This window comes from Diadema setosum, chromosome 9, assembly GCF_964275005.1.
Source record: "Diadema setosum chromosome 9, eeDiaSeto1, whole genome shotgun sequence".
Lineage (NCBI taxonomy): Eukaryota > Metazoa > Echinodermata > Echinoidea > Diadematoida > Diadematidae > Diadema > Diadema setosum.
In genome coordinates, this window is record NC_092693.1 from 20,571,670 (window position 1) to 20,591,532 (window position 19,863).

The 19,863-nt window shown below is 37.4% G+C and overlaps 1 protein-coding gene across 2 annotated transcripts; it reads right to left on the reverse strand.

Annotated features, from left to right (window-relative positions):
- Window positions 1–2,245: 2,245 nt before the first annotated feature.
- LOC140233557 (probable tubulin polyglutamylase TTLL9) lies at window positions 2,246–19,240 on the reverse strand. Of its 2 annotated transcripts, none has more exons than XM_072313681.1 (13): window positions 19,121–19,240; window positions 17,185–17,231; window positions 16,432–16,515; window positions 11,672–11,786; window positions 10,446–10,565; window positions 9,865–9,999; window positions 8,998–9,138; window positions 8,515–8,602; window positions 8,021–8,142; window positions 7,388–7,521; window positions 6,652–6,765; window positions 5,811–5,935; window positions 2,246–4,820 (listed from the first exon to the last, which is right to left on the reverse strand). In XM_072313681.1, exons 1-13 carry the CDS (start codon window positions 19,136–19,138, stop codon window positions 4,750–4,752), a joined length of 1,314 nt encoding a protein of 437 aa, XP_072169782.1. In that variant the 5' UTR covers window positions 19,139–19,240; the 3' UTR covers window positions 2,246–4,749. The 2 variants fall into 2 exon arrangements, with proteins under 2 accessions (XP_072169782.1, XP_072169783.1); XM_072313682.1 differs by lacking the exon at window positions 11,672–11,786 and adding an exon at window positions 14,852–14,963.
- Window positions 19,241–19,863: the final 623 nt, after the last annotated feature.

The window sequence follows — 19,863 nt, forward strand, 5'->3', positions numbered from 1 at the left end:
CCGTTGTCAATACTCGAGAGTGCGCCGCACCTTCACTAATGCCACGAAATAATCCTGTGCATCATTTGTTTTATAAAATGGGTCGAAAACTAACAGCATTATTCACGTACCTTTGTGGGTCAATACCAGTCAGCTACATGTAGCACTCTCTCAAAAGTCAAGATGTCCGAAGATGTTCGTCCCAAACATACGCACGTCGCACTCGGAAATCCCGCACATAAGTACTGTACGTAGAGTATACGTATGCCACGTGTTATGCACAAGAAAGGCCGCCGGCTGTTGTGGCAGCCCGCGGCCCGAACTAGAAGTTGTTTACAGGATTGACAGCGCGTATAGTAGCGCGTGACGCACTTGTAACAACTGATTGAGTGCGCACTGCTAGTGTAAACATTGTGACGTACATCAGGCCAGGGAGGTGGAAGAGAGACTCTTCCACCTCCCTGGTCAGGCCGTGCATTTTCTAAGAAATTAATGCACGCACACGTGACTCATTTCAGCGCTTCCAATTGGCTACATTCTTGAACCCATTTTATAATATTTATTGATACATTATGTTTGAATTGTCATGTCTTCCCCCCAATAGTCTTGTTTCACTGAAATTTTTGTCCATGTGTTGAATCCATACAACTGCCTTAGTGCATGTTAATCCTAACTAGGCCGGGCTATTTTGGTAGATGATAGAGCCGGGGGGGCTCCCAGGCCCCCCCTCCAGATCTCGGTCGTCGATCGCGACGAAAATTGGCACACATATTGCGAAAGATGTAATCTAAAGTACCATGAACTTAATTTTTTTTTTTTTTTAATTATCATTTATGCCAAATTATGTTAATTTATGCATAATGATGCATGAAATCAGACATTTTGGTATAAATCACTAAATAAAGCTCAAAACAGTATTTTATTGTTTTTTGAATTTATGTATTTCCTTGTTTTATTTACTTTTATGTTTTTCATTGATTTTTTGATGAAATTTGTCTGGGACATTGTTTCGAACAAGAAAATGTGTTATTCATTGATTTTAATCAATAAAAACCCCAAATAATCATGCTTTTATGAAATTTGCCTGTAAATACAAATTGTACAGTTTGCATTGAAATTGTACACGAATTCACATTTTTGAGCAATTTTTGGTCTGACATGCACATACATATTTATGCGCAACTTCGGAACCGCGTGCCCGGGCATCGCAAATTTGGTGTCAAAAGATGCGGGAAACTCGAAAGAAAAAAGTCATGAAACGTCGCAGTGATAGCTTTTCACGATAGCGATATATCGCGCGGAACGTCGAGGCCCCCCCCCCCCGGCCTAGTTAGGGTTAATGTTATGTGAGAAAGGCAAATTGATGCTAGTTTTATGTACAGTCTGTGTAGTGTGTCATTTTTGAAGCATGCGTACATGACAGTGGATAAACAATGCTCACAAACATTGTGAAACTGGCATAGTGGTATGCCCTAGATAATGTGTCACAATTTTTTCTTGTTTCGCTTTCCATGAACGTGATGTTATGTACAACCTGCAATTGTATTTTATATACAGAGAAACCCTGTTATGGTGAGCTTACTTACATTGAGACACCAGTAGTATACCCGATTTAACGAGGTGAATTAGGCAGTACTGTATTTAGCTGGTCTTTTTTTGTTTTCTTTTTTTTTTACATTTGTATGTTTGTGAGGAGGTACTGGTTATAACAAGATAAAATTGGCAGTCCCAGCAACATCCCTATAACGGGTTTCTCAGTACATTGCACCTGTTGATTTCACATTTTTTGAGAAGGTGTGGTTTCTTTAGTGAGCTGGTGATCTGAGGAAAACTTGGCACTTGAATATCAAAGACATGCTTCCTAATGCATGATTGATGTGACTTTTTTGTAACGTGGTTGCCTGTGATTGTTTTCCTAGCTGCTACTGGGTGAGTTTCATGCCATGTAGGCCCAGCTGGGTGTAAAGCTTCCCCCCTCTGAGAGAATGTCTAGAATTCTCTATAATGTGTACAAAAGAGGAGTACAGCATGCTTTTGTAAAGAGTTTTGAATGAATCATGCAATGCTCGTGTGTAGAGGGTGTAAAGCACTCTAAACCATGCATGTGTATATATTTACTGTATGTATCAAATACCTTTCCACACTCATTTGTAAATGGAACACACGAGCAAGTGACATGTAAATGTGTACAGTTGTAATGCATAAAATGTAAATTCAGAGACATAAAAATTGCTGTGAAATAAATGCAAGTTTGCAAAGGTGGCCATACTTTGATTATTGACTTCTTTATACACGTAACCTGAATCAGGGCATTTGAGCTTCAACACACATTGGCAGATACACTCAAGCACTAAATACATGTACATTCCTTTTGAAAGTGTAACCATTGCAACCATTTATTGGAACTAGAAACAAGTACCAAAGGTATTCATTTGAGGCGGTCATCATGAGGCAAAAGAAAAAAAAAAAAGACTCCACATTACTGACACTAACTGAAGTATATGTACTGTGTGCACTAGCCTACATTTCATCATGTATGATACTGTATACTTACTGCAGGGCTAGACACAAACTTTTCTCCAATGGCCCGTTTGGGCCATCGATTCATTTGAATTTGAAAGTTTGGTGGCCAAAAGAAAAAATAAATAAATACAAAAATACAGAGAAACATCATCAATTTTTCAATCTTAGTTGCCTGACGGGGCAATTTGGTGGCCCGACATCAATTTCTAGTGGCCCTGGGCCAAAGTTAATGTCAAGCCTGTTACTCTATCATTCAAATGAAAACCATTGAACATCACGTCCAGACAACTGCAAACCCAGACCTCTCTCCCCTCTCTTCTGGCCGAATCCAATGACTTGACAACTGAACTTTAAATGATTATAAACTAGATGCTTTGCAGTCTGAAGATGGGTGTTTGGTAACCAAAAAATGAGAAAAGAACCTGCAGATTATGTACCAACAGATTTAATAAATAGATGAGTGAGAAAAATGCCATGATGTTGAATTTGGATATGAGATGGGACCTACATTTTCCTAAATTCACAAATCAAAGCTCTGGAGGCACTTGCCAACAGGCACTTGGTTGTAGCAATCAAAATACAGTTCGACCTCTCCTATTTGGCCTCCCTTTATCCTGATGTCTCTATTGTCTGGATGTGACATCGGCATAGTTTTTTTTTTTTTTTTTCAATCTAATAATTACAGGGAAAAGGGGGATTTCACACTCAAACAAAATTCCTACACAAACTTGAATGACTTACATATTCTCAACATAATTAACATACATTCACATCTAATTTTCATTTAAATAATGCATTCAGACATTCAGTAGCCTACCCCTAAATCACCATAGGAACATGGACGGAAACTTTTCATTAAATCTGGGCACAGTACAGGTGAGATCGTTCACTGAGAAAATTATCAGAGAATTCTGAACGCAGACCAGCTGACAAGGATGTGACATGTTCATGCAAACTTGATACAAGCATACATGTGTACACGTACATTTCAGCTACCATTGGGTAGGCAGTTGCATGTATTAAACATTGAGTCTCCCATATCCGGCTAAATCTCTTATCCAGATGAGCATCAGTCCTGATATGTCTGGATAGGAGAGGTTGGACTGTGCAGTGTACTACAGATTCTATCACCGTCACTTTCAGAGATACCATTTACATAGCTTCAAGAAATTGACCACATCTTCAAATTATTGCAACAGATTGACAAAAAGCCCTTTGACGTAAATAACCACTCATTGTTCAGTCTTGAGTAATAGCCATGATAAAACATATGATCTCTGACACTGAATAATCATCGTTTATTTACGTCAATGAAGGGCAATTTGTCAATCAGTTGGAAGAAAACCTACTTGATGCAAGAATCAATAATTTGAATAACCTAAATTAATTCACATCTACAAAAAGTGAGTCCATACCTATGCTGTAGAGGACACAATGAGGTAAGCATAAAAAATATAATCATGTTAAAAAGGGGCCAAGATTTTTGCATGTGTCTGCCATGTACATATGTAGCTACCAGACAGATAGGTGATTGATATTACTGAAACCAAACTAAGCTCTTCTCGGGTGAACAGATCACAACTGTAATTAGCCATTTAAAGTCATCTGTAATGAAACTCGACCCAGAACTTTGCACTGCATGTATTACAAAGCAAAGGACATTTCTAGGAAATTAGCAAGAATATCAAACTGTGAAATGTAATCATAGACAGGCAATTTGAAATTCTTGAATCAATCCAACATTTTGTTTGCTTTCATGATTAACAAACTAAAAACTTATAAAAAGACACCAGCACATAACAGCAAGATGGCACTGTGTGACAAAAATTAAGCCCCAGCGTCGTCTGACATCCTTTAGGCCATTAATAGAAAAAATTAAAACAAAGAATGTTTCTTTTGAAAGAAACAGCAACAACAACTAAAGGGTCCAGCCTGCTGGACCATCTGAAATTCACAATGCATCAGTGCTTTCCCACCATGCTATTCAGCTATTGCTTCCAGCAATCAACGTCCTCGTAAAACACTAAAGACTAGTGCGTGGGCCTGAGAAAGAGGAAAGTGCACTTTTTGATGACATCAAGCATAGCTCGTGGACTTCACAGTTCTTTATACACTGTAATGAAGGCACTGCTTGTCAAATCTCCTTCAGTCCCTGAGGCATGGGAGTAGGCGTGGGTGGGGACCACTGCGTCCGAGTTCCACCAATGTTTAAGGTGGAGAAGTGCAGGGAGGCACCTGCTGATGTCCTCATGTCTTTCTCTGGGCAGCCAACTGCTTGAAGAGATGCCTGAGTTGCCTCTTTCTGTCATTGTGGCACCCTGTTTGGATGGAGGAATAAAAGGAAAATGAAAAACAAAGTGAGTTTACTGAGGAGCTGCACACCTGATGAAGATGCATAAAACATTATGGGAGTTTGACAAGCCACTTGGGACTACTGAAATTTTATCATTTTGGGTATATTGTATCCAGCATAAAACAAAGCATATAAAAAGAATGGGACCAGCAAAATCACCTGTTTTTCCAGATTGAATGTGTAGAGGTTGGAGCAAAAATTATGGCATTTGTTTGTCAAGCCAACATACTGGAGTGGTATGGTTCCTACAAACAGGAGGCTCACCTAGTGAAGAAATAGGAACATCTTTATGTGTTACCTTTGGTTGTAAGTGGCAAATATGTCTGTACTTGAGCAAGAAAATGGGCAATATTTTCCACAGATTTTCATGGATTTCAGAGGCACAAGCCCTGGAGTCTTCCAAACTGAGGTGTTAGTGTGTACAGATGTCATGCAATGTGTATCACGTGTTGTTCCTTAGCATTGTGTGTGCCAGAAATAATAGCATATACACAAACTAGTAACACTGCAACGCAGGCATCGACATTTAGCAAATCTTCTAACAGGTTATTTGGAAATGCCTTCATAATGAGGAACACAGAACGGAATTCTTGTTACAATGAAGTACAATTTCAGGTCCTAAAAATCAGCATTTACACATCTTTATGTACTTTACTGTTTGGCTATGAAGAAATTTCCAAATATCAAAAGAAAACTGCAAGCCATGAGGACTTTGTTATAATGCGAGTCACCTGTACCAGTGACGTACATACAACACAACAGGCTTCCCTTTTGCATCACTATTAAACAAAGGAGGGATATTGATTGTAAAGGAAGGAAACAGACTCTAGCTGTGGCCATGTACCCTTTGCAGAAGAAGCATCATGGAAATCATGATTGCGTGCAAAACAATGCATTGAAACCACACTCGGCATTATGCTATTAGAAGCACACAACCCATTCAGTAGAGACTCACCGAGGAAGGTGTTGGTGGAGTACGAGGGGGGACTGATGCAGTCTACACCACCCTCCTCTGCCATGACTGGCCCATCATCCCACATCAGGTCAAAGCCTCCTATCCTCTTCTCCTTGCCTGTCATCCTGGGGGCAAACAAGGGTGAGAAAGTTTTATGAGGGGGGTGGGGGGGGGGGGGGAGTGAGTCCACGACATTAGTTAACTTTCATTGTACAAGCTGCACATTTTTGCATACAGATATAATTTGCAAATTGCTACTTGTTAGACATTTTTGCATGCTGTCAATTTTGCAGTTGTGATAGTCTATTAATTGATACTTCTCCTTTCTTGAAACAAACAAGAATGAGTAAAAGGTTGCAATACTGGTAGGCCTACTGAAAATTCTTCCTCCGCCCTGACAATCCCTGTACACAAACAAGTGTATGGATGAAAATAATATATTCAATGCATGTTATCTATATCTATCATTTTTTGCCCTCACGCATTTCCTTCATTAAGTTTTACGGTACATAGAAATGTCATTCAAAAGTGATTCCTCAAAGAGTGGTCCTACTTTTCAGTTTTGTCATTCAAGGTACACACACAAACACAAAATAAGTATCTAAATTGGTGTAGATACTTGTAGACATTTGGGTTAAGGGGGGTGTTTCAAAAAGCTGTTCATATAAAGTTACAAACAACTTCGAACGACTGGTAATCAGTTCTTGTGCTGAGTTACTGAAATTCTGATAAGTATAGCACATCAGAAGTGATCACCAGTTGTTCTTAAGTCGTTACTAACTTAATGAACAGCATTATGAAACATGCCCCTGGTCTGATAGAATCTTGACACACACTGTACCTGGCTTCCATGTCGACAATGTGGAGAACATCTTCCAGGAGGCCAAATTTGAGGACGTAATCCTCCTGACTGCTGGCCGTCAGTGAAGGGGATGCATTCACTTCTATCAGCCAACTGAATGGAAGATAAGGACAATTACAGGTCAACGGAAACAAAGACACCTGTAAGGGCGATATCTATGAGAGATATGTGTCATGTCAAGCCAAATAGAATGGAAAAGATGATAGATTGGAGGAGATACAAAGAAGTGAAGAAAGAGAAGGGCCATGATACTGAGATGATGGGAGGCATCTTTGCAGAACCTGCTCTCTTCGTAAAGTATTCATGAATTCATAATCTTTTTAATGTCATTAATGACAATCACTGATCTATTGACAAATAATTTGTGACATCTATTTCTGTTTACTGATACCCCTAGATCTGAGGTACAGTAGAGGTAAACACAACCTGATACATTTTCATTGAAATATGAGGAAATTAGGAGAATATATAATTAATTGATTCAATAAATGTAAAAGTCAATGCATAAGGAAAGAAGGTATCATACTAAGAAAGAAAGATACATTTTCTCTTCTTCATGAGAGTCACATTTCTTCCTCTGTAATTAAACTGCTGCTTCTTCATAGAATTTTCAGATTTTATTTTCTTGACTTCTTAATTCTAAAGTGAGCTTTGACCACTGTGAGGGTTGATGGTAACAGGTCGTGGGCTATAAATTAAAGTAGGTGAGGCTTACGGCTTGAGGTCCTGGTCCATGAGGATGTCGTAGCCATAGAGCTCGAAACAATGCTTGTCGTTGATCATGATCTTCTGCACACTCTGGAGGCTCTTGATGAAGATTTCGTTCATGTCCCTGAAGAGATTCTCCACCTTGGCAATACAAGTCGAGAGACACAAAATGTTCCGTTAGTGTTCGAGAGTGTTTTCGATTTGCAAGTCTAACATGATAGTTTACATCTATTACGTGTAGCTTTCAAATTAGTTATTTCTTCATTCATAGAATAATGATATTGATTATGGTTGTAAGAATTAGGAGTACAGATGTATATCCTGAAGAAAAAAACAAAACAAAACAAAGGAAAAGTTAACTATGGAAAATACACATGTGTAGATTATCTGTTTAGAGAAAGCTGAAATGGATACTTTGGGTATCATACACACAAAGATTTGTATTCACTTATGTCCTTTACGCACACATGAACTTAGGAAAACAGCACATGGAGATTTTTGACCTGACCAAAACTGGACATGTGCTCAAATTTAGAATACAGAACTACGATTATCTGTGAAACCGTCTACAATTTCCTTTCTCTAGACTGTTGAACCAGTCCGCATGAACAAAATGCAAGTGAAATACCCCACTGCTCACCAGTTCAATGCCATGCTTCGCTGTCAGGTACGTCTTCATCTGTGGCATGGACCACTTGCATCCCTTCTCTGGGTCGTAGTCAGGAGCAGTCTTTTGTATGGCCACATTGGTCAGATGGACATCTGAACACAACTGGGAGTTAAGGGGAAATACTCTGATACAAGTTTTCAAGTATAAAATGTACTCACCTTGTACAAACGTGTGTGAATGTCACACTGTAAAAATATAGTCTGCAGAGGTATACACATCACACTTATCCTAGCACAATCTTCCTTTACCGCATCACTGCACATATTTTTCTTTTCATCTATTTTCCTCCTTTCAGCAAATGACAAGACACAATTAGGGAACACACTATAATTAAGCCTGCGAGGCTACCAGAGTGAAGCCAATGTACTACCATTTCATGCAGAAAATTGACTAGTATTACTCTGATGACAAGGACAGAAGCAACTACAACAAAATTAGTTAAGTGAGTCGTTTCAGAAGGATACATGCATCATCGATGGAATCCAGAGAAAACCTCGTATTTGAGAATCTGGCAAATCCACTGCGATACAACCAGGCTTTCAGAGGAATGTACTGTGATAAGAATATAAAAAAAACAAGGCAAACAAAACAAAAATGAAAACACACATCAACAACCATTATGATTTAAGTACAATAAAGTGAATTAATCCTTATTTTCAAGCATTTTCAACATCACTGTAAATTACAGTCATAATGCATACATAAAAGAATTGCAAGGCAAAAACAAAAGTTAATTCCCTTTTAGCTGAGGTCATGAAATTAATATTTGAAAGTACACACAATTCAGTTTCTAGGCATCCTGTTAAGAAGATGCACTAGTTCAGTCAATGAAAGATTGTCTGGGACAGCACATGACAGTAATAGTTTTTTTCAAAGAGCAAGATGAAAATAAATTACACGAAGCCATGCACACAGTATTTCAACCACAAACCACATTTGTAACCTACCGAAGTGACCAGCACGTAGACCCTGAGGTCAAATTTCCTCCCTCCAATCAGGTAGGGTCGCTCGATGTACTTGGAGACGATGTAGGTTTCCACTGGCTCCTTGTCATCTGCTTTCTCATCTCGAGGTCGGTAAATGTCGCTCTGCAGAGAGAGTATCGCATATTTTTAGTAAGAGATTAGAACACATAATCTGATTATACAGTGGAAACTCAGTATAACAAGATCCTTGGGACCAAGACAATTTGTTCTTTATATCAGATATTTTGTTATATCAGTAGTCAATAAACGATACAAAATGAAGGAAATAAATTTAAAAGGAACTGGAAAAATTAGTTTGTTACATCAGGAATTTTGTTATATCAAATTTTTGTTATCTCCACTGTGTTACCAAAAAGCCCCAGCCTTGCTCTCTTAATTGGCATGTACATGCATCTCATTATGACCCTTTCCGACAAAATGTGTCACTTCTATCTATTGCCTTACAAATGGTAAAACTTGAACCATACAGTTTAAATAAAAACAGAGTCTAAACATATTGCAAACTGCAAATAAACATTACATTTTTTATCAGCATCCATTCAGTCAACAGGACAATGCTTATATAATTCAGAATGTCCAATATTCCATTCTTTCTTCAGCGCAGCACTAGTTCACTTGGTGATTTCCAGTCTCTGCTATTACTTTCTATATCATTATTATCTATTTATGGACACATCTTCAAGATCAGCTTATGGCAGCTGTTCGGAGTGCAGAATTTTCTTTCTGTTTTGTTTGTTTGTTTATTCTTTATATTTATATCATGATTGTTGACCCTTTTACAGGCAATGCACTCTTGGTAATCAAAGACAGGGTGGAGTTTGTTCTCACCTTCTTCCAGTCTGTGATGTCTTTGAGCTTCCTGAAGAGAAAGATGCCCTTCCCTTGAGACTTGGCAACCGGTTTCATGATCCAGACCGACCCAGGGTTCTTCTTGAACTCATCAACAAACATGTGGTACTCAGACTGTAGGATTATATCATGAAAGAAAGGGAAGGAGATAAGTATGTAATATAGGTGTGAGAAAACAAAAATTGGATGGGTTTCAGCAGTCGGCATTTCTGTGAAGCAATTAAGAGCAGAATGACGCAGAAAATTTTTCTTTCAGACTTCAGCAAGGCCTGTCATGTACCAGGTAGTTCTTTGCTTTTTGAATCACACTAATCTCTGAAACATTTAATACATCAATGAGTGTCAATTGACACTGGTATGTGTTTCTATGCATTTGGCAATTAATGAAACAACTCTGCAAAGGGAGTCTTTATTTCTTTGGGTACAATGTAACACCTCCAGAATTGTAAAAGGCTAACATTATGACGGAATGTCATTAAACATCCAATGTCTGGCATCAAATATTATGACGCTTGGGAGGAGCTACACCTTGTAATAATGGACACAATGGTCAAGTTTACCGGAAGTTCAAAGGTGGTGGGGAAGAAGTCACATTTGGAGGCCTCAATTTTTCCACTCTCCCGCTCAAGCATCTTGCGATGTCGCTTGAGGTTCTTGACCATCAGGTTCTTTCTTGTCAGCTGCACAAAGACATGAAGAAAAAAAAAAATCCTATACAATTACACAGTGTATGACATCTGGAGATTAAAAAAAAGTCTTGATAATTTGAATGGCCCAAGAGCTCTTTGATGTATACATGATATTTATTTCTATAGAGGTCTGAAAATAGAGGCATTTGTTTTGTGCATAAGGCTGTGAAAGTGTGCCTAAATGCCTAAATGGCGAATTTTGCCAATATGCTGCAGTCAAGACCAACACAATCATATTCCAGTTAGTCTTTGTACATTATCCAGTGTAACCATAACAGTGGATATGATGTACCAGGATCAAAGCATACGACTTAGTTCAACAGCAAATTAACTCATAATTTCAGATTGACTCTGATGTCACATGATGTATCATTCCTAGCAATTTTTTATTTAAATCATCTCTAGCAACAATACAACTAGGGTCCAATTCTGTTTTTCAATGTTGATCTCACAGATATCAAACAGCAGCTTAATAACTCTCACCTGCAGGTGATTCAGTGACGTACAATACAAGGCAAAACTCAAGTGATCAGCAAGTTTGTATTTGTGATAGAGTAGGCCTACTGTCCTCCAGACATAACATAGAGGTAGTAAAGAATCATAATGTCACTATACTGCTTCTCCCGACATTTTACTCTTTTTATTCCTCTCTTTTGTAAATCTATCACATATAGGTGACTCCTATTATAACAAATTCCTCGGGACAGGCAGTTTTCTTTCATTATATCAAATTTCATCTAAAGTCAACAGTAAATTATATGAAGATAAATAATATGTATGTAGATGATAATTTTTGGACCTGAGTTTGTATCTAATCGTATAAAAAAAAGAAGAATTTTGTTATAACTGTGTTTGTTACAACAGAAGTGCACTGTAACATAACCTTCAAATGCCTTTAGGTGTATTGAAATTCTTCTTCTGCTTACTATCATTTTACCTAATTTTCAAGTCTGGCTAATATGCAAATTGCTTCAACTCATTGCTCTCATCAGAGTAAAAGAATTTCAGGTCTTATTCCTGTGTTACAAGTGTACATGTACACATATCAAATCACCATCCTTTTCCATACAGTATGGCCCCTGCACACCAAGTCTCACCTCATAGTGATTGCGGAAGTGGTTGATGCGGACATGGTCCTCCATGAAACACTGGTCAAAGTACTCCCTCATCCAGCCCCGGTCCGCCCAGAACAAATCAAACTCATTGTCATCTCTACAACAAACATACATCATTGAAATAAAATACCCCATGCACTTACTGTAGTGTTATGGATATCATAAAAGACAGTGTTTGCTTCATTTGAACTCCAAGCAATATCTCAGCATTGCACACTTTAAGTTATCTAAAAAAAAGAAAAATGCAGTTGGGAGCATAATTGTTTCTGCACACAGGAGGGATGAGCTAGTGAAGGGTGCGGTATTTTGGTAATTGCCTACAGGGTGCCAATTTAGTCTGATTTCAGGTGATATTTACAATGATGGGTGGTGTAAATTATTTTGGTGGTGATGGAAATGGCAGAGATGATACTGAAGTTGATTATGATGATGTGATAACTTTCCATACATATCTGTGTTTGCATTGAAGGAAAAATAATCTTTACAGATATTTATGCTTTGGTCAAATTGAAAAAAAAAAATCCTCTGTCTTAGTGGATGCACTGAAACATGACTGACTGATGATAAAGTCACAAAAAGAATACACTTTCTTACATAAACTGATGAATGCCACATTTGGCTTATTACATTGTACATGTGTGTGTTCTTGATACATATGCTATGATTGTGAAGTGGCAACCCTGAAAATGTTGACAACACTGGTAATAATGGTAAATTGATGGAAGTAGCAACCCAAATTGTTTAAAAAAAAATAGATTTTGCCATCCACATTTTGTGAGAATAACATATCACATCAAATGGCAGTTTTTGCAGTGAAAACTTTGGGTGAAGGAAATTAGCCTTGGGCAACGGAAGTATCACATTGCATCAAATACTGCCCACTGGAAGTTTCTAGAATGCATGATGCTGATATTGCTTGGAGTGGACAAAGCATGACTGCCTCTGTCATACCATGGACCTTGTTGTAGGTCCATGGTCATACAAATTCAAGGAGCAGAAATATCACACAGATGTCACCGAGTTATTTTTCCCATTGTTTAAGACCAACAAAAAAAAAGCATAACAATAGAAATTTGAATCAGATGAAAAATCTTTGCAGAATCTGTTTTAAGCACCCACCCTATGCTGTCAGTGCACACATAGCCAAACAGAAACATGATTGTCTGTTAAATAGAAAAGAAACCTTATGAGATGGAACTTCACAAGTCCTTAATACTGGTATTGGCTTCAAGTGTATTATTTCATTTTAGAACATTATATCCCTCAAGTTTTCTTTTAGTGATCAATTACAACACACAGAAAGAAAAAGATATGTTGATAAAATTGAAAAACAAAGAATCATCAATTCATTTTCATAGTAATTAACAATGATTCTGACTCAGGACTGTCAGTTTCTACTCATCATAGTACTCTTCCTCTTAAGGTCTCTTGTCCTCCCATTCAAACTCCTTATACTTCAAGTATATTGCACATAAGAAAAAAAAAGCAACACAAATGTCTCCCATACCTGGGACCAACTTTATTTATTTTATTTTATTTTATTTATTTATTTATCTATTATTATTTTTTTTTTTTTTTGGGGGGGGGGGTGTGGGCTGCTGGGGATAAAGGATCAATGATTAAAGCTTAGACAGGAAAATCCACGTACGGACCCTTCAGGAAATCATGGTTGTTGTTTTTTCTCTTTCAGATTTTTTTCCAGATTTTTTTATTTTTAAAGACCCCTCAAAAGTGAGGGAGCTACAGCCACAAGCCCCTCTGCAGCCCTTGCATATGATGCACTGCACAAATTTATTTAAAAAGGTCAGTATGTCAGCAAAAATGGCAGTCATTTCCCAAAAGAACAAATATAGCAAAAAGTTGAGCTAACACCACCTCTCCTGTATGAATGAAACAATATGTTTGTGATACAAGTAGGCCTATTGAGGGAGGTTTGGAATTCATTGTTGAGAACACTGCACGGAAGTACTCGAGGCTTGCAACTTTTGTGGCAAGGTTCATTTACACAGCCTAGTTCCGCGAAAAGGCCATTCCTTCCCAATAGCACAATGATTTCCTGAATCTGCTGAACATCGAGGCTAGGGAACCCTTGATGCAGCTGATTATCTTTGATATATGAAGGTAGTATATCATGAGTGATTTCAGTTGTATTCCATATGTTGGTTTATTGTACAAGGGAACAAATGCAATTCTTTATCTAATGTCTGCATTAGTAAAAAACAATGGAAAGCATTAAACCTATACTGATCGAGTGAATATAGTCATTGCCAATTTAAAAAGCAGAAAAAAAAAATCAACTAGCTGCATAATAGATGTGGCAGTGTGTGCGGCATGGGAGAGAAAGAGGAGGTTAGTTTCCTAAATCTGACCAAGCTTGAGGAAGAAGTATTGAAGCCTACATGAGCATTCCATATACATCACTTTGTATGCTTACTGTGATGGACTTTCCACAAATTATTATCTGGACACTATAGATTATATCTTCACATGTTGATATTAAATTCAATAGTAACTCCCATCCCCCCCCCCAAAAAAAAAGTAACTTTACCAGAGATATTTCAGATATTGAAAAAAATGCTTAGACCTATAATTACGGATTATATGTCTGCACACATTAGAAAGGGAGAGCTTAATAAATATTGCAGTATCTTGCTACAACATCAATATGTGATAGTATAGGGAATGTATGATAAATTATCCCACACTATAAACAATCAAACCAATTTTGATCAATTTCATTGATTTGACAGTGAACAATGCCAGTGTCCAGGTGTGAGGCAATCATAAGCCTATATAAGGACACAAACAAGAAACTTTCTCCTACTCGCCATACATCACACAGGGCCTAGTAAAAGTTCATTGTGTGCAGCTGATATATAATATTAGTGTGTATAATGTGAGGGTGGGGTTGATTTCTTTTTCTCTTGATTCACAGGACATAATCATCTGCAAAGAGCTTTCATCAACTTTGTTTCCCTACCTTAAAAATTTCCATAAAAACGTGGCAGGGTTTTAAACGAAGCATTTCATAAAAATCGGTGTTATTCTGGCGAGATTCATATTTCTGCTCCTTTATTTGCTAATGTTTATGACTCCCAAAACATATTCCCGTTCTTTCTTTTTTTGTGTGTTAGGTCTAAAATGCTTGAGAAGTGGGCTAACCTCAAAGTGATTTCTAAAGTGGTTTATCCGGATGTGCTCCTTGAAGTAGCTGCGGTCAAAGTGCTCCTTCATCCAGCCCACATCAACCCAATTGAAATCAACCTCACCCTCACTGCAAAGACAGAGAGAGGATCGAGGCAAAGGCTGTTAACAAGAGGATGCCATCCAACAAGGCACAAGGGCACAGTTTGGAGTTCGGGGAAAATGTGTGACATCACTATGCTTAAACATAGTCAAGATTGCTCTTCAGGTAATTGTGTTGGTAGAGAATAGAACATATTCACCATTATTGTAATGTCATTTGCACATTTCCATGCCTCCAATATGATTCTGATACAGAGATGACCAAAAAACAAAACAAAAAAATACCCAAAGAGAAAGAATTGTGTATTAGTGGCCAGAAAAGGTAGGGAATTCACCAGGGAAAAAATGGCAGACAAAACAGAAGGCAAAGACGAAATGAATTAGGCAAGGAAAGGAGGGAAAAAAATCTACCCTACACACTCTTTGTGAAGATCGAGAGAAGAAAATGGAATGAATAGAGTAGAAGCAGAACAAAAAACATCAATATGGGTAATGATGGCTTTCTGCTCTTGATAAGCATGAAAAGGGGAAATGCAGCAGCTTTCATACAACCCATTTACATTTACAATGTACCTGTTTTAATTACTGTGATGCATGCATCTGCATTTTTTTTTTTTTTGCCAATTAAAAAGCATAAGCTCAAAATGCAACCTTTGCTAAACATTCAGTCCTTTCCCCCTGAAGAATGAATTAATTCGCATGAGAAACCAAACTGCAAGATTATGTTACCCTTTACAACCTGAAATCCTCACAATCCTCCCATGTTCTCAACAAAATGAAACGATAGCAAACATAAGCATCTTCAGATCACATAACAAAAGATTAAACAGCAGTAACAAAAACAGCACTATGATGTTGTACTTATTTTGCACTAAACAGAACAATTTCATATTAGTTTGTGGATGCAAATTTCATTGCCTAATTGTTATCTTGAATATGTAAACAGACATACTGATTGTTCCTGATACTTGGAACAAAACCATGAAAGGAACAATTAAAGGAAACTTCTTGTCTGCATTTCAAAACAATAAGTCTTCCACCAGTCCCACAGTCAAGTGAAACAGCTTTAATTGTTGCTATTTATTTTTTTGATGGGAATACCTTTTTCTGTTAAAATTAAGTTGTTTTGCATGTAAATTTGACAACAAAATTTGACATAAAAATATTCTTTGGCAAGGAGCATGCTATGACTGCAAAGTGTAAGCTGTTCTTACAATATCACTTACATAGCACTGTACTCCTGAAACTGAAGAAGAAGAAAAAGAACAAAATCTGGTACCAAAATTTTAAACAGAGTCCTGGGCCTCATTTCATAAAAAGTTGATATGATAGCAACTCTTGCTGGAATGGCAATTGCCATGGTAACGACAAGAATCCAGCTTCCTGATTGGCTGTTGCTATTGGAAGTTGCCATTCCAGCAAGAGTTGCCATCCTAACATATTTCATGAAATGGGGCCCAGGTCCTAACTAGGAACAATTTTGGAAAGGAACCTACTCTCTGACTTCAACCCAGCCCTTGGATCTCAAGACATCTAGAATGGTGTTCTGGAGGGAGCACTTGAAACGAATGGCCCTGTCACTGAAAGGAAAAACAAGACAAGAAAAGGACCATGACGCCTCAATAGCAATATTACAAACCACATGTCACTGTTAGGAAGATCTAATTGTGTTGTCTTTTTTTTTCTTCTATAATTCATTACAGAAGTACAAAGAGAATAGCTAGGAGGTACGGCATTACTGCTTCAGAATCCCTCAATGAGATTCTGAATCTCAATAATGGGAATATAAATAATACCAAATGTAAGAGCGTATGCAAGAGCGTAACTTCTGATTCTCAAAGCCCATTTTAAAATGTGTACTTTTACATAATTACATCATATTTTAAAATAAAATCTGCATGAGAACAGCCTTACTTAAAAAAAAAAAAAAAAAAAAAAAACTCCCAAACTCTGAACATATCTTATATTTGGATGGAAAACTGATAAAACTGCACTGACAAAAAAACAAACAAACAAACAAAAAAATTGCAACAAAATGCCATCTTTTACTGTTTGCTGATTTCATGTCATTTACTTGTACAAATGTACAGTCTACATACTTTCTAAATTCATCACATATAAGCTCATACAGGAGGATACTGTATTCAAATATTTTGAGCTACAGTAAAAAGTTCAGTACATAGGGTCCTAGTGGAAAAAGTACAAATGCACACTGTAGATTTCATTCTATGTATAAAACATATTCTTACCCAATGCCCCTAGGCCGCTGGCTTGAAAACCGGTACTGCTGTGTGGTCTAGAAAAGAAAAAAAAAATCTTAGATAACAGCGCATGTTTATTCTTTTAGCTACATGGAACAAATCAAAGTAATCATACCACTTTTAATAAGGTGACTATTAATTGAAATATGTATACACACAGCTGTGCAATGTGCAAAAGATGTAAAAAAAAAAACAAAAAAAAAAACAGAGATCACATGAGAAATTGTCTGCTCATATATCTCCATAGCTACCTGTGAACAGTTCCTCAAGAGTTGTTTCACATTGATTGGTCCATAAATTGTAGGCCTATATGTACATGCAGAGAATTTTAATAAGATTCAGTATACATGTACATGTGCATGTTGATATGGTTCTTCATCTTCCCTGAAGCAAGAGCCTAATAATGATAAAAATGATACTGTGGCACTAGTAGACTAAAATGTACACTGTTACATATGTACAATGTTGTACATAAAATATGCAGGCTCTGCAAAAATGGAAATACATGTGTAACCAAATTGCAACTTGATGCAAGGGGTATATTCTGCATCAATTAGCTATGATTGAAACTATAAAGCTATTAATAAATTATCATTATTGTCTATTATTATTATTATTATTATTATTATTATTATTATTATTATTATAATCATCATCATCATCATCATCATCATCATCGTCATCATTTATTCAACCACAAATAAAGAACGTTTAATACAAACATAAAACAAAAACTAAAGTCAACATTACACCTGCATTTATACAATTGGATGGGCCTCCACTGTACTGTACATCATTACATGCGCATGCAGCACAAAGTGATAAAGATGGTGACAATCACATTACATGCAGTGGCAAAATTAATCTGAGCAGATACCCATATTAATCAGTATACAGTAGGCCCTAGCACCAGAGCATAGATGAGAGCAAGAAGTCCCGTAATTATTTAACATTACAAATATAATTTAGACGTGGTAGATCTATATCATCACATGTATATGTACCGTATTTATTCTTTTTTTTTTTCTTTTTTTTTTTTTCTTTTTCTTTTTTTTTTTTTTAACCATGCAGTCTCTGCCTGATGCTCATACAATGACAATACCACATTACAAGAAAGTTGAGTACCGGTAATACGCCTAGCACTTAGCAGTACAAAGTTAGATATCTAATGTTAGATAGAAGTCTAACGTTAGTCTATATATAGGCCTAACGTTAGATTCTATAAGCAATTGTGCACTTAATACGGCCCTATATTATCGGTTGCCCATTATTATTAAACTAATTCAGGAAGCATGCATGAATTGAAAGTAGAATTCAGAACCACCAACTTGTTACTACTGCACACAGAAACACGTTAGCCTGTCCAGACAATTGCAATTGTGGATGGCAGTGTAAGCCCTATCTATGGATTATGGTTAGAAGGGTTCTACCTTCCACCTATACCGCACCAGTGACCCCAACCCGCAGAGCAGAGTCGGGCCCGGGGTTACCTTCGAGCTTCCACCATACACATGCACATGATACACGAGAACAACCAGATCAGCATTCCATGCCATGATCATGATCAGTGTACTGTAATCTAAATCAAAGACAAAGTTTCGATGAATTACCGGTAGAATAACTTTTTGTCAAATTTGTTGTTACAAGCGTTTGATAGTGCTCATAGACTCATTGTATTAAATGCACTGCGTTAAATTGTTTCAACTTGGCATGGCTTGGTGGTTGGGGACGGACGCGGTCAGACGAGACAGGTTGCTCGCCTTGGCAACGAGACGCCGCTCCGACCCGAACGCGAAGCTATTGTACTGTGTGTGTACAAGGAGCGAGCGCCCCGTACCGACCGGAGCGGTACCACAGCTCACTTTTGCCCTTTGTATTCAGACGCTATGGTGTCTAAAACGTGGAAATTGACGGAACTACTTACCTTAGGATTTTTATTCATGATAACTTCCTGCCTGAAGCAAACCCTTGCCGAATCATGATTCTTTTCTCATAGACATTGAGCTCGCTCGAGACTGGATCATGGACCACCATTTGACTGCATGGATCATGGACGATGTACTAGTATAAGTATGTGGCTGTTGATAGCGCGATGATGGCGCCATCACAGTCCCGCCCGTTACGTTCACTGATCTCACCAGTCCAGTACATTCGTATTATCGTTCGCGTTTTACCAACCGTCGTAGAGTTCCCGGGTACGACGCGTTGTAGTGAACTCTTACTACTGAATATAATTGCCCAATGACAATTGCTCGCGCGAGGCGAATTTACCAGTAAAAGGTGTACCCCCCCCCCAAAAAAAAAAAAAATAAATAAATAAATAAAAATAAAAATAATGAATAAATAAATAGATAAATAAAATAAAATAAGAAATAAGTAGGTAAAGAATAAAAAATAATAATAATGATAAAATAAAAAAGACAAGTGCATGCTTATCTGTGTATGCCCCATCATCTAGCGTATCTTTTCAAAATTCACAAAAAATTCCCTCTTTCTTAAATTGTTTCTAGCCCATGGAACTGTAAGTTACACAGCAAACACAAAATATAATCTACACTACAAACAACCTGAATATTTAGTATATACAGCTACTACAAAATAAAAAGGCCTAATGCTATATACTAATACTAATATACCTAATTAGCCCACGTGCACACACACACACAC